The 16,328-nt window shown below is 42.3% G+C and overlaps 1 protein-coding gene across 2 annotated transcripts in view; it reads left to right on the forward strand.

Annotated features, from left to right (window-relative positions):
- Positions 1-16,328, forward strand: part of NELL1 (neural EGFL like 1) — a 705,206-nt gene that overhangs the window by 658,006 nt on the left and 30,872 nt on the right. Inside the window, exon 16 of one of the 2 annotated variants that reach the window (XM_059709145.1) lies at positions 3,409-3,549. The exons of the other annotated variant lie outside the window; for it this stretch is intronic. Coding sequence (XP_059565128.1) covers positions 3,409-3,549 — 141 coding nt within the window. The remainder of the gene's footprint in view (positions 1-3,408; positions 3,550-16,328) is intronic. 2 annotated transcript variants of the gene reach the window in all.

Consider the following 16,328-nt stretch of genomic DNA (forward strand, 5'->3'; position numbering starts at 1 on the left):
ACTCACTATCACAAGAAATGTCAACCTAAGATGTCTCTTAGGTTTTTGAGAAATTTACATTTGCAAAATGGACACAAATGGAAAATAGGTGTGATATAGAGTAAGATGTATGCTGACATGGATGTGTGTGTATATAGAGTCCCTGGGGATGGGGGACTGTGTACCTGGAGGAGTTGGGGAAGGTGACCTTGGCTGGGATTTGAAGGATGAGTGTGTATACCCCCTCCCCTTGATTGGGTGTTCTTGGGTTTCAGGAATCATGTGTCTATCACCTTTCCAGCCACCATGGCACAAAAACCATCCTTGGCACATTCAATTAATATGACTTGAGTAAGAGTTATCTTTTGTAAAACTTCCTTTCTTGATGGATCAACTTTCTTTCTTGATAGACTAGTGACAAATGTAGGTCCTGTGTCACTCTGAACCCGGTGTCACTGTTTGTTAGCCCTTTGACCTGGGCTGTAATGTGAGTTTTTATGTTGCCGACACTTGGCGCTGAGGGCCCAGAAATGAATACTACAGGTCCCACTCTCAACGCCCCAGGATCTCTTGTTTCCTCTGCCACATTTTCAGGTCTGTGCTGGATTAAACTGAAATTTAAACACAATCCTAGGACTTGGTATAGGAAGGAAACATAGTTATTTTTGTTTGTCCCTTTCCCTTGGGATGGCTGACAACCTGTGTGATGAGCCAGGCTCACTGTAATTTATCAGAAATCCTTGAGAGACAGAGTTGGATTCCACAGTGAACTCACCGAGACCTCGTTCCCAGAGCATCTGTCTTGTTTGTTTGCCTGTGGCAAGTGCCGGCTAGGAGAAACAGATCTCTGAGGACAAAGGCAGCCACAGCCCATTTATAATGTCTAAAGCCCCCACAATGTTGCCAAAAAGCCTTTGAGTGTGTTCTGGATTGGAGTCTGTGGTGGCTGCTTTTAACCCTGCTGTGACTATGCAGAAGAAACAGGCGGTTTTAGGAGCACGATGAAAATGTGAGCGCCTCTCAAGGAGTCTGGTTGCATGGGGAATGAAATGTTTGGCTTCAGGTATAAACTTTGCACCCACATCAGCAACATACAGCCTTGTTACCAGGTGCCAGTGTGCGATGAGCTCTGGCTACTACTTCCAGCGAGTCCCTGGCCATGTAGCTCAGAGATAAGGGACAGCTCCACGCCTATCTCATGTTCAATGCCACGCAGGGATTGCTTGTCTGGGGGGACATCATAGATTTGTTCCTGTAATGTTCTTCACTCCCTGGGAGAGCCCTGCCCAGAGAGCTTCGGTTCCGCTGGGCCACGGAAGCTTCTCCTGCTCTCTCTTATCATTCCATTTTGGGAATAAAACTATCTGCACATTTTTTTTCAACATTTGCACATCATTCGCCACCATTCCTCCTCCTAGGAATTGCCTTTGAAATCGAAGCCTGGAGGAATTATTGGCAACATTTTCCAATGATTTTTCCTTCACACGGGGATGGTTTTGAGTGTGAAAGGGCAGCAGATGTGAATGAGGCCTGTCTCTGGCCAGCTAGAACATAGCCTTGTTTTGTTTATTTCAGAAGCTTTGCTTTGGTATCTCCTGGTTCCCCACCACACTCACCATGGCTAGATGGTTGCTACTTAAACACTCTTGGTGATCTAGAAGTGACAGGGTCTGTGGGGATCCAGACTGCCTTCCTAGGAGCTTTGGAAAGAAATGCCTGAGGTAGAATTTGTTGCTGCAGAGAGTATTTTGAGCTGAATGTAGAGACGTTACCTTTGAAAATCAGTCTTCTGGTTATGTGTGTCCCTGAGTAACCCATATTAAAAAAATACAGAACTGCCTCCATAGTCTAGGGTCAGCCCTGCCTCTCGGTGAAACATCGCCTCCAGTCACTTCTCTGTTTCAATTTTTGAAGTTTCTAGTGACCCAAGGTGTGTCCTATAAAGCTGTACACCTGTACAATTTTAGAAATGACAAAGTAGACGTTGCAAATTCATTCTGTGGAGATTTATAATACATGTCCACACACCCTGGCTGCAGTTGCAGAAGGTGCCATAGAAGCCCTGGGTCCTGAGGGCAGACTGATCTTAGAAACCTAAGAGATACTGTATGTCAAAAGACTGCACGGACCCTTCATACCAGGTAAAAGCCATAAAGGGAGAAGAGGGCAGTTGGTGGGGAAAAGCTAAAGCTAAACTTAAAGCCAGAGTTGCCTGGAATAAAGACTACCCTTTTCTCTCTTTTCTTGGCTGAAATGGCATGATGAGAGTGACAGGTTTCAAGCTGCATTTACAGCTCCTCACACAGTACAGAACTTGTCTAGATAATAGGACCACTGGTGGCTGATTGCCCCGAGCTGACACTGACAGCAGGGAACTGTTAAAAAAGACCGCAAAGAGGGTTTTAATCATGATGTGCTATATCCCAATATTAATTAGATTTCTATTCCTATAACACTGCCAAGGTTCAGATATTTCCAGGAGAACGAGGGGATGATTCCCAGCCAATAGTGGCTGTATTCCAAGAAATAATTACATGGCGGGAATGAACTGGCACTTGGCTTCATTATTGACAGCTCCTCTTTCTGCAAAGGTCAGGCCCTCCAGCCCGGAGACAGCCTTTGGGCTGGAGAGCCTATGCACACTCCAGGAGTTTGCTGGGCTAAAAATTGTGGTCCTTAGGGCTGAGCAGACACAGCCCAAGGGACTTTCCTTTGTCAGGAATGACTGAGAATGAGCATCTCTGATTGACGGTCATAAATCAAGTCCTCTAGTGAATCGGAAGTTTTAAAATAATGAGAACAGTAGTTTCCAAACCCTGCTCTCCAGAACACCAGTTTCCAAGATATTAAGGAATCCCCCCCCCAAAAAAAGAAAAGCTTCCCCCAGCCAAATGTGGTTGGGGAAACATGGCATTTATATTATTCTCCTCTCAAAGCTGTGCCGGGTATGTAAATGTGTTAAGCCTCTAAGACCGTACTATAAGAAACATTGGTTTAACACTAGTGAATCCAGCGTTTACTCAACTTATTTGTCCATGAATATGATAAGAAAATCCCAAATAATATCTGGAATGACTACTTTGGAGTTACTGAATCAGAGAAAAGGCCTACGCACGCAGTAACAGAGCTGGGCCAGACATCCTCAGTTTAGTTTTTCGTGCCTCTGAAGCCTACACAGCACTTCCAGTTGGGACTGTCTCCATGGCCATCAGCTCCCCTTCCTTGGTCCATAAATGAGAAAGCATCTGAAGATGAAGCTTTCAATTTGGATTCTGGAGAAAATGGGATTTGGTTCTTCCTGTAACTGGCATTTTAGGCCATTGAGCAGTTGTAATTGCTTTGTTGACATGAGCATATTTAGGTGTTTGCTGAAGGGTCAGTGCCAAAAGAATTAATGTCCTGGTGGGCTTGTGTTTTTCTCTGAGGCAGATATTGATGAATGTACAGAGGGAATCATTGAGTGCCACCACCATTCCCGCTGCGTTAACCTGCCAGGGTGGTACCACTGTGAGTGCAGAAGCGGTTTCCATGACGATGGGACCTATTCACTGTCCGGGGAGTCCTGTGTTGGTAAGCAGCTTTCAGCCTTGCCCTCCATCCTTCAGGGCCTTTGCAGGAGGGGCAGCCAGCTCTGGTACTCTCTTCAGCTCCTGGTGTTAAAATATGACCGCTCGCTGGTTAAACCCATCTGTTTTCAAACTCCCTTCCTTGACAATTCAGGGATTAGGCCGGGAATTAGGCAGTGGGGGGTTTTCGAATTTTTAAACAGAAACAGGAGGAGTCAGAGGGCAGAGTCTGGGTCTGTATGCTAAGGCATTTAGTTCTTTCCAAAGGACATCAGGGCAGCTTGCTGGAATGTTTAACTGTTGGAGACACAGTTGTGAGAGAGAAGGAACTGTAGCTGAACTTTGGGAGTCTTGTTTGAATTGGAGCTTTTGTACTGGAAAAGTCACAGTGCCTCTCTGAACCTTCATCTGTAAATATGCAAAAATGTGAATGGTAATACTCATGCATGGTTAGGATTAAATTGGATACTGTGTATTTAAAGATGATATGCTTGAATCAATGCACGGACATATAGTGGCATTAACCTTATTATTGTTAATGCCACCACCATCCTTGCAAGGTCCCCTTTAATCACTGTCCTGCTTGCGCTTCTATTAAATGCTGAATGGAGGAAGTTAGCAATGGAGTCCATCACCTTCAGGACCTCACTACTTTCCTGAAATCCAAACAGCTGATAAAAAATGTAATTGTTGATATGAGAGCCGTGGATGGTTCAGTTCTTTTATGTCATGTGGACTCAGCTGATTCTTAAGGCTGATTTGGACAGACCCAGCAGGCAGGCATTCTGACCATGGGTTCCCAAAGCCAAGGTGGCTGAGTTAGAATTCATTGTCTCTGCTCATTGCATATCTCTTTTTGTAAAGGTCGCTATAGGGATCTACTTGTATGTGTTTTTTAACTTCTCCCCTGAGATTGCCTTAAAGCAAAGATGAATTAGGGGCCAAGAGGCAACAGCATGAATTATCTAGCACAGTTTAGAGGTGCTGTTGAGAAGCCTGCAGTGTCCTTGTTAAAAGTGTGGACCCTTGAGCCAGATTCCCCGCAGTCATATTCCAGCTCTGCCTCTTCTAAGTAGGTTACTCTGGGCAAGGTCTTAGCAAGTCTGTACCTCATAGGAGTGTTGTGAGAATTAATTGTATTCATATCTGTTAAATGTTCAATAAACGTTAGTTATTATCTTAAATGTTCCTGTATATTCTGCCCCATGCTCTATCCATGATTCTTTATTGTTAATGCAACCTCAGGGAGCGGTTTGCATTTATAATGGGTCTTCATATTCCTGCTTTATGTACAGCTCGGAATGTGCGGCTCAGTATACTAGTAAACAGGTGTTCTGTGAATAGGACTAGATCAAGCTCAAGCAGCTCATGTACCACCGCACCCCGAGGAAGCATTCTTAGATGTCTTCAGAGGAGTCATCACTCCTCCCCTCTGCTAACTAGAGCTGTTTCTGGTGTGTGTTTCTACATCTTGACTTATTAAACCACCACACAATGTTTGTGCTCTCAGACTATACTGTGAGCATGAAATAGGCTTTTATGCTTCTGTCTCTCCCATGACACCCTTTGGTAGTCGGCGTTCAATAAACGCAAAAAATGCAACCACATCAAGTGCTGGTAAAGAAACACAGTCACAGAAAGGATGACACCCTGCCCCCTGGCCCATCGCTATTGTCACACAAGTGGAGACTCAAGCCTGGGTCAAGAGTGACTCAGCAGCCCAGGTCCCAAGGGCAGTCCCTGCTTATACCTGTTGTTCTTACGTAACTATCCATTACATCAGTGTGTTCCCTGTCACTCTCATAAATGTCCCTGATAGGATGACAGATGTCATGTGGCCTCACCTGCTGGTTTCTCTCTGCTCTGCTGAGGGGCATGCCTGGGGCATGGAGGGTGGTGTCAGAAGCTCCTACACCCCTGGGGGGCACTTTGTTCACCCATGAACTGATCCCTGATCTTCCAGGAAAACCTCACAAACAGGATTCCTTGCCAAGGGAACAGAGTTGTTTTTATTAGTGGCATTTCTAACTTGGTTAATTGTTCATCTGAATCCCTCTTCATTTCCACACTTTTAGAAATATCTTTCTAAATGAGTCTTAATAAGAACAGAAATATGAGCATCATTTAGTGTTTCTTTGGTAGTCTAGGGAACTCGGTTGGTTCAGAATTATTTCTTGGTGAAAGAGGTTTATAAATCAGATCATGTCTCTGTCTTGTTTCTGCCTTCTATTACCTTCCCACTGAATATAAGATAAATTTTCAACTTTTTCACATGGCCTCCAGGGCTAACTCTTGGACTCATGCCCTATGTATGTTAGCCTTTTTATCTTTTCACACCTTGAACATGACACTGAACTCACCCATTTTCAGGACCTTTGCTGTTCTCTGTGTCTGGAACACTCTACTCCTGTCTTATCACATGACTTTGTTCTTCTTTAAATTTAATTATTGGCTACAGTTCCACCTTTTCAAGGAGATGGTCCCTTGAAAAAACATTTTGTCTAAAGTAGTCCTTCCCCGGTCACTTCCATTGTATCGCTCACTCTCCTCCACATTTTCTGTGCTCAAGTTTATTGTGCATATGCCTGTGTGTGATTGTCTTCTGCCACAAACATGCAAATTCCCTGAGGCCAGAGACCTTGCCTGTCCTTCACCACTGCACCTCCAACCACTAAACCACTGTGGGCATGCAGTAGTAGGCATTTGAGGCACAAATGATTGAGGAATAGACAATCTAAACCACATTAAGGTCAGGTTTATTTTCTATTTCGTTTAACATAACTCACTTTATAGAGTGTGATACATACACAGGATGTCAAATATCACAAAATCATGTGAGTATTGTCATTCAGAAAAAATATTTATTGAGAATAACCATTGCATCAGCACAGTCTTTGGGAATATGGGATCTCATTCTTAAGGAATTTATGGCCAGAAATATTATGAATTACAAGAGCATATCAATGGCACTGAATGTTATCACATCAGAATAAGCCCTTAATAACATCAGCCACTAGTGCTTACATTAAAAAAATAGCAACTAAAACAATCTTTAAAAATAGTTTTAAATGTTTTAGCAATATGTACTCAGCTATGCTTTTCCCCCAGATAATAGCAGGAATGGCATACGGTAGAAACTAAAATGTGGCAGTTGTAGGCTTTTAGGAGAACAGTGGAATGTACTCCGTGCCATTTTTTGTTAGATGAGGATAATAACACCTGCTCTGTTGACTTCATCAGTTACTGTAAGCATCAAATGTTATTGATGCCATAAAGAACAGCACCACGCAAGGTTTACTCTTTCGTGACTAAAAGTGTTTAAGATTTGCCTATTTCTCCTAAAGTAGATCACATTATTGAACAAATGACTAGTCTTAGACAGAATCGGAGTTCTTGAAGATTAAGCAAAGTCTCTCTCTCTCTCTCTCTCTCTCTCTCTCTCCCTCTCTCTCTCTCTCTCTCTTTGTCATTTTTAGTGTATCTTTATAATTCCAGAAAAGAGGGGCACACAAAAATTAGCCAAGTGGTATTTGCAAAAGAGGATGACAGTGACTCATTGTTCCGTAGGGTACAGTGCACTCTGTGTTTGGACACAATGGTGGGGATCAATGATTCTTACTTTAACAGAAGTGGTGAGAAATTGCTTTTTTATATTGGCACTAGAAGCCCGATGCATGAAATTCATGCAAGGGTAGGCCCTCGCAGCCTCCCTGGCTGCTGCCTGGGCCCTTGTAGCAGCCCAAGCTTCGTCCAAAAGATCATCTGGAAGGTGGTTCCGCTGTTCAATTTGCATATCATGCCTTTATTATTGTAGATAATTATCTGGGTCATTTGGCAATGAAAACTGATATATAGTTAACAGTGGCATGTATAAAGAGCAGGATTTTTACATATTTTAAAAATAAATTCCAACTCCCTCGGATGTCAATCTGTCTCCACGATCTTTCTTGTGTGCATGAATCTTTTGTTCTCCTCTGCGCCCCCTCATTCTCTGTGTGGATCATCAAGCCTACTCAGATACATCATACACTCTTCCCAAACCCTGTACTCTCTGTTCTATACTTCTTTTCTTGCCTGCTTTTCCCTGACCACCCCTCTATTCCCATTTCCACTTGTCAAATTCCTAATGAGGGCCTTCCCCTAAACTAGTGATGTTCACACCTGCTTTACAATGAGTTCCCCTGAGTAGCTTTTCAAAAATACCTGCAGTGGGACATCACATCTGGGATTCTAGTTCAATTGATCTATTGTTGGATTTAGATGAAGGTCATTCTTTTTGTTTAGTCTCCAAATGATTAGAAAGAATATTCAGCTAATGTAGAGAATCACTGTTGTAGATTTTCTCTAATAATGAAAAAATGCCTCCCTCTTATATATCCCCACAGTTATATGTTTGTACCTCTTTTATGAAACTTACATATCAGGCTTGTCTTTTCCATCAGTTCTCAATAGCCCAGAGTGCAGTTTAGGCCTTTTGCTATCCTTTATAACCTTGTATTGAATTAAATTATATTGGTCATACAATTTGGGCATCAAAGAAAATTTTCAAATCCAAGTAAACCCCATTTTATTGGTCAGTAGCTATTCTTATGGGACACAGCCCCTCTTGGCCTCCTAGTACTGCCTCCTCCACAGAACTGGATTGTGGGAAGCCAGTTCCCAGATGCTGGAGCCTGCTCTCTGGTCCCTGTAACCAACTCAGTGAGGATTGTGTGGTCAGAGTAGCTGAGCAACTGGCATCACCATGCACAGCCACATAGACCAGCCAGGAGAGGATGCAAGGGAATGTCTTCGGAAGATGTCAGTTTTAACGTGTTGATGTGTCAGGGTGATTGAAATGGCCTGAGAAGAATTTGGTCCTGCTGTTTCTGTCCAGAGTGTGGTTCTCATAGGAGCGGAGATGAAAACGGCTGGAACCTGGAAATGCTCCCTGGGCTAACCTCACTGAGGAGGTGGGCTGGGAGGCAATGAAACCTTAGAGGTAACAGTGCAGTATAGTGGAGAGGCAGGTGGTAAGTCCACATAGGTTCAAATCCCAACTCCTACACATTCTAACTGAGTAGCATTTGGCAAGATATTTAACTTCTCTAAGCCTTCATGTCCTTACCGTACAATAATTAAAGTAATAGGTGCTGGTGAAATGTTTCCTGCTATAAGTATTCTTTATGCAAATGTCCTGGCAAGTAGTAGGTACTAATAGTCAACATTGAACCCCCCTTCACCTCAACTCCCTCATCTCTCAAATGAAGACAGGAACAGTAATAGTTATGAGAGCTAACACTGAGAGCTAACTTTGTGCCAGGCACTGCTCTAAGCAATTTACAAAAGTGCCATCTTCATAATTGCTCCAGCAGAATTGAGAGGACTAAATAAGCTAGCATGGGAAGAGCAGGTTCAGCACTTGCATTCTAAGTGCCCCATAATGTTAGCCATCCTCACCCACTGAGCCCCCTGTGGTAGGAGCCTGACACTCTGCCAGGGAATTGCATGCATTATCTACTTGAATTCTCACAACTACCATAGGAAGGAAGCCCCCTTACTATTTCCATTTTAAAGATGAGAAAAGGGCCCAAGGATTAAGATGACTTGTTCCAAATTCCAAAGCCCATAAATGGCACATAGGCCATAATCTGGGTGTGTTTGATCCCAAAGCTTCTGCTTTTAATATGCTAATGGAAGTAAGATCAGTGATGAACCCACCACTAGAGTTATGTACCCTACTCTACATAGAGCATCTGGAAGTCAATGAGATAAGGCAAGGATAGAATGAGAGAAAATGAGTGTGACCCAGATGGAGAGATACTCGGATCCAGTCTGGTCTAAGAGCATTGGGGAGTTACTTTATCCACTGAACTCAGGGGCAGGGCTTTGGGGCTGGGGCAGGATGTCAAGGCGGCAGGTTCTTAACAGTTAATCTGATCTCACCTTAGCCTTGACAATAACATCACCTGGCTATCCACTGATGTCAGTACCTTCCCTGCACATCGGGTGATATGAATCCAGAGGAGAAAAGGGACAGTGGTCATGAGCACACATTGCAGATGTTGTCCCATGAGACCCTCTAGTAGCTTTCTGCTCCCCTTCAAGTGCAGGCATACATACATGCACCTGGAGATATTCAGCATGTAGGATAAACTGGATATATTCTGGGACTTCTAAGGGAGAGTCAATGTACACCCTCAAGTTCAGTGGTAAACACTTCACAAAATGATAACGGAAAGAGTTCATTGCACTAAACTCAGTCACAATCCCACGGTTCTTGTTCACCCTCAGCCTGTCCAGCTGACACAGCCTGGCCTGTGTGCTATTCTCCACTTGAACTTTGGATCTAAAACTAGACATTTGGGGGACTTATTCTAACAGGATATTAAACAACTATAGAGTCTATTCTGTAGGCCACGCCCAGCCCTGTTTAGTAAATTTCCAATGACAATTTCCCTGTTGTTCAAACACCTTTTGAATAGCAGTCATGCTCAGCCCTGGAGCAGAGGGAACAGGTTTGTCCTCGGAAGCAGTGCTCCGTGTGTGGGGAGCCAGGAGACCTCCGGTCTAGTCTAGGTGACACTAACGTGGGTGATAACAAAGAGGAGGAGAATTAGAACACTATTAAAACAAAACTCTTCATAATCATCATGATGTTGTTATATGTATTTTATCCATAAAAATAAATCTTCTGTGGTCTTACCACTAATCTAGATGGTATGGAGGATGCAGAGAATTCATCCCTCAGGGAGTGTAAAATGCCAAGTTGGAGACAAAAATCAACATGCACATACTGACCAGTAGCACTCTGATATGATTGTAATTAACTGTGAAACTGTCAACCTTCTAAAATATGGAGGTAATTAGGGAAGAGAGAGCACTAAAGAGCAGTCTTTCCAGACTGCATGGGGATTAGACCTGAAGGATGGGAGGGTTTAGGTATATAATAGTTATAAAAATAAATGTTAATGATAGCTAAGAAAAAACAATTACTTCATGTTCTAGGCACTCTTCTAAGAGTTGTGCACTTTCTAACTCCTTTTATCCTCAGAACAAGGCCACCGGGTGGGAGCTGTTATAATATCTGTTTATGGGGCAAAGACAATGAGGCAGGGAAATGTCCAGTATATCAAGGCGTAATCATGTAGATTTATTCTTCCAGGAAATGGTATTCAACATCCTTCCTTAGGACTGTAGACATGTCTACGATTTTTGAAATATTAAGCAACAGGAATATTTCTTTCTTTATTATCTGCTCAGGTCTTGCTGTACCAGTGATAATACAAGAGCCAAACCCTCCGTGTGAGATAGGTAGCCAATGAGGAGAAGCATCCGGTGGCACAGCCAGGTGTGAAAGAGCCGTGTATCTTTCCGTCCCCACAATTGCCTCAGCTGGTTGTTTATTAACTGGAGATAACTTATGAAAGGATTAAATTAAGGTGTAAACAGTGATGATTATTCAGCTAATTGCCTCATTTTCTACTTCACTGTGTTCTTGTACATACACCCTAGTACAAAGTGCTTGATCTCTTTATTTAGTTTATTTTGTGTGTGTGTGTGTGTGTGTGTGCACGCGCGCGCAGAGGAATTCAAGTTTTGCTTCATGCCCATGCCTTCTGGGGCCATCCCATAACTGAACAAATGACCTAGATTGATGGCCATCTAAGAGGTCACTTGAGTGCATCAGCATGTTACCTGGGAAAAGCAGCCTCAAGATGATGGGAATGTCTAATATTGCTACGGGATGATGTCCAGTCACCATCATGGGGATCAAAAGCTTATGAGTCAAAAAGACAGGCATACCTGGCAGGCAGGTAAGGAAGCTAGCTCACCTGTGCTCCGCAGCTGAGGTCTGAGTGGTCACTGCCTCCTGTCCCCAGCTGCAGGGAACTAAGAAGCACAGCTCTGCACTGCAGGCCACATATTTTTGAGTGGAGTCTGGCTTCTGCTTGGCAGAGAGAGAGCAACAACAGAGTGATTTTGACTAATTGAAGCCTGTTCTTTGCCTTATAGTCGGCATCAGTGGTAAAAGCCCAGCTGGGGCAGTGACTCCAACAGAGCATTTATTAAACTCTGGATCTTAGGACACTAATGCTGGGTATTTTTCAACAATGGGTTCTATGAGGAGATATATGTGAGATATTCTAAATTAATGGAATTTAGCTAGTTTATTAACTGCAGTTTCAGAGCCTTTATGATGCATTGTTAGTGTCCCAATTTATTGGGCTTAAAAACCCTTTTTTTCTGGTGGGCACCTTTTTGGACTTGGCACTCTACAATATACACTAACTGAAAACTTATGAATGAATAGAGCCTACTCTAGGGATTTCTAGGAAACCTTCTTTGTTCAGTATTATGGAATTATGAGCTGCTCAAAGGACGTTTTGCATGTGCTTTTCTGCAACAAAAAGTTATTAAGCACACTACTTGTCCTTTCATTGCCAGCAATTTTTACAATACCATTTCATTTTGGTGTAAGGAACTTATTAACATGGGAATTTTTATCTATTACTTTCATTTTTGCTGTAATTATTTAAAAATGTAATCCACTCAACTCTACCATACTGTACTGAGTGATTTTTCTAAAGACTTTTTCGGTATGAATAGCTGCTTTGTCTCTAAGTTAAATGGTGTCAGTCCCTATGTTTTTGACTAACGTGATTCTCTTTTGAATAGATATTTTGTCTCCTTTTCATTTGCCAGCCTACCCTCTAATTATTTAATAATATTTTGACGACTGCTCTCCTTTTCATTGTGGTAAGTGAAGACTTGGTAATGTTATATTTCAGGCCACGGCAACTCAGACACAGTAATTGGAAGCCAGTTGCTTATTCAGACTCTAGGGGTGTAAGGGGGACTCATGACAGTTTTGTATTGTGGGAACAGGCCCAGTGGGAGTTCTGGGAAAAGGAAGCAAGAAGAGATGGGCGCTGTAGGAAGGCTTTATTGGAGGGGTGGACTGCACACTAGAGGAATAATGTGGCTGATACACAGGAAATGACTGACATTTTTCCCTAAAAGGTTCTTTGCATTGTGGTTATGGTTTGCTTTAAGGCCTCCTTTTCACTATGAACTTGACATTTTTGGAAAGATCAAGCAACAATAGTAGCACATTGATTTTTTTTTTCTGCACAGTGTCTTGAAGCGTTTACCCTGCAAAATCTTATTTATAGGTTTTAAATGACTTTATTCTTTAATTTTTTTCCTGAGTAGTTGGTAGTTACAACTGAGTGACAACAGAATGAGTAGGGTATTCCTAAGGAAAAAAATAGTTGTCTGAACATTAGTGCCTATGAACTCAGTGTTCTGTGGAGGTTAGGGCAATAATTCTCAAAGTGTGATTCTCAGACCCTCAGCATCAGCATCCCTTGGGAATTTGTTAGAAATGGACATTCTCTACCCCACCCCAGACCTACTGAATCAGCAAATCTGAGGGTCAGGCTTGGGGATGTTTGTTTGTTTGTTGTTTGGTTGGGTTTTTTTCACAAGCCCCCTTCAGCTGATTCTATTGTGGACTCAAATTTGAAAACCACTTACTTGGGGTATTTAAAAGCCTTCAGAGGTGTCCATGAATGCCCTGTATATGTGTGTATATGCATCTTTGGGAGGAAGCAGAACCTATTGTCACTGAGATCTCAGAATGACACTGACCCCAATGATGCAGAAACTACTATTGAAATATCAGGATCCAGATTCTGTGTTTCCAGTCACAACTCTGACCTACTTTCTCTGTGTTTTCCACCTAGGGATCTACAATTTGGTCTCAAGGGAGAGTTACCTGCTTTCTTGTTTCTGAGCGCTTCTTGATAATGAATTCCATGTAGTTGTCAGCCTCCTGCCTCCTTGAAGCACAGTGTGAGCAAGTATTTCATTAGAGAGATGTCCGGCTTGAGTGTCTTAGAACCAAAACCCTGTCTCTGCAGCAACTCAAAGATCAGCATCTACATCTTTGAAATGAATATTGATTTGTTTGTTTTAGTTGAGGTTACTCATGTTGCTCTGAAATATTTACCTGTGGGTTTATGAGTAGGGGATTTTAACGTGCTGTACTCAGACCAAACAAAGCACTCTGAGCACAAAGTCATCGTTCACTTGTTCAGCGAGCATTTCTTGAGAGGTTCTTGTCTGTGCTCATCGATGTGGGAGCCTAAGGCATACAGAGAAGAATATCCTTCCAGTCTAGAATGGGGCGAGAGGAGGTAGGGCAGGTGGAGCTGTAGAGTAGCTAGGTACATAAAATAAATAAAACTAAAAGACTTTAAGAAAAAAGTGACTAACTCCTCTTGGGGTTGGGGCCTGTGGGGATGGCAATGTGTCTGAGACTCTTTCACAGAAAATATATTTTCACTGAGTCTATTGGAGGAGAAGGAAAAGCAGGCATTAAAGTAAGCATTTCAGGCAGGAATAGCACTGGGATTGAACAGAGTCAGGAAGGAAATCAGAATGTGCCCCAGGGATGGCGAGACTTCAGTGGAGATGAAGTTCCTGATATACTAGTACATGGTGTGTTGTGGGTGAGGAGCGACAAAAAAGAACCCTGAATATGGAAATAGAGACCAGGTTATAAAGATCCCTATATTCTAGGATGAGTTGAAAGTTGTGAATCCTATTTCATAATATTAGTGTTTCTCAACATTGTTGAAACATTTATTTGTTGTGAAAGCATGTTGGTACTTTTATATATATGTGTGTGTGAAGCTATTTTTAGTATAAAATATAGCTCTATAGATATAGTAGTGTTTCTGACAAAATTTCCTACCCTCTGCTTGTATTGATGTGATTTTCTGTATACCTGCACAAATTTGTTCTCTGATTCCTTTTGCTTGAAATGCCTTTCTTAAAAAAATAAAAGGGAAGCCATTAAAATTAGCCAGCTATTGACTGTGATCATCATTAAGAAACTAGTATGTGCTAACAATTTGTCCTATAGTTCTCATAACAGCTATTTTATAGATGCATAAACTTGAAGAACAGTACAGTCTGAATTTCTTTTGCCACACAGCTGAGAAATTGTGATATGACTTACTAAAGCCATTAGTGGGGACACATATAAGTAAAATATGGGTTCCAATATAAGTTTCTGCCAATCCCTAGATGCATGACCTTGTAGCAACTCAAACTGGGTCATTTTCCTGCTAAAAAATCTTTGAGATAATGAGATTCCCATTAAGATTTATTTGTAGCTCCTCGGTCTTCTCTGTAGGGACTGCCCTTCTTGGCTGTGGTAGTCCCAGTTATTGTTCTTGATCAATGCCATAACTCTCCTTACCCGGGGATAGTTTCTGGAAGAGATCTGTCACTTCCTGGAAGTCAGGGGCCAAAATGAAGTGGTGAAAAGAAACAATAAGTAATAGCCATGGAAGGTCTTTGAATTCTTGGGGGTTGTAATGTGACCCTCTTGTTATTTTCATTGAGACATGATTTTAGAATTGCACCTCTGACAGTGTTTTTCCACCTTTGCTTTCTGCATAGGTTGCAGGGTGTTTCTGGTAGTAAATGAAATTCCTTGGTGACATCTGTGTGCCTAAAACCTTTCCTCGGTGTGAGAGAGAGAAGAAATTATTTCTCATCTGACAACTTGCTTGAGAGAATGATTTGTCAAAACAGAGTTAGTTCTGCCCTAGCTGGTTTGGCCCAGTGGATTGAGCATTGGCCTGTGGACTGAAGGGTTTGATTCCGGTCAAAGGCACATGCCCGGGTTGTGAGCTCTATCCCCAGTAGGGGGCATGCAGGAGGCATCTGATCAGTGATTCTCTCTCATCATTGATGTTTCTATCTCTCTCCATCTCTCCCTTCTTCTCTGAAATAAATAAAAATGTATTTTAAAAAAACCCACCAGAGTTAGTTCTGGTTTCCCCCTGGCTGGACTCCCCCATGCATATTTGTCACTAAGGATTCTGCTAACCACACTGCAGTGCAGACCAGGAAACCACGCTGCTCCATGCCGGGCTTTCTCTCTTTGGCACCTGCTGGTAAATACTCACTAAGAGAGACTGTGGATGTTTCCATTAATATGGAATGTCCGAGAAGGCTATTTAATTCTCAGAAAGCTCTTTGTTATCCTGAAGCTGGATTCTGCCATTCACCTCTACCCTGCTTTTCATCTGTCACCTCTCATGTTCTAGCTCAGTCCTGCAAAGGTGGGAAGTACTTGTGGAAGGAAAACACTGAGGATCCAAAGGACAGGGTTCCTTCTTAAATCACAGCTCAACCAGATTCAAATTCAATACATGTTTCCCCATTTCTTAGTAGGTAAAATATACTGTAAAAGGAATGGTGAGCCCTAGCTGGTTTGACTCAGTGGACAGAGCATCACCCTGTAGACAGAAAGGTCCTGGGTTTGATTCTAGTCAAGGGCATGTACCTTGGCTGTAGGCTTGATCACCAGTCCTGGTTAGTGTCATGTGTAGGAGGCAACCTATTGATGTCTCTCTCACATTGATGTTTGTCTCTACCCCTCCCTTCCACTCTCTCTCTCTTAAAAAAATGTGGTGGGGGATATAAAGATAAATAAACCAGAATATTACTTTTGAATGAATAAGAAAAATAGAAAAGTATGTTCACAGCTAATTATACAAGGCAACATAAAGATATATAAGAACAAAATAAAAGTAGGAGGGATAATTCCTTTCAGTTGAGGGTGACATTTTGTTAAAGAGATTAACAACACAATGAATATAACAACAGAATGCATATGGCCCAGGGTTAGGCATTGATTAGTTTATAAAAACATATCTGTTCTACTTCTCTGTGATACAGATGCAGTAATAATATTACCCCCTCCCACCTATCAGCAGCTAT

The sequence above is a fragment of the Myotis daubentonii genome, chromosome 9 (genome assembly GCF_963259705.1).
Source record: "Myotis daubentonii chromosome 9, mMyoDau2.1, whole genome shotgun sequence".
NCBI lineage: Eukaryota > Metazoa > Chordata > Mammalia > Chiroptera > Vespertilionidae > Myotis > Myotis daubentonii.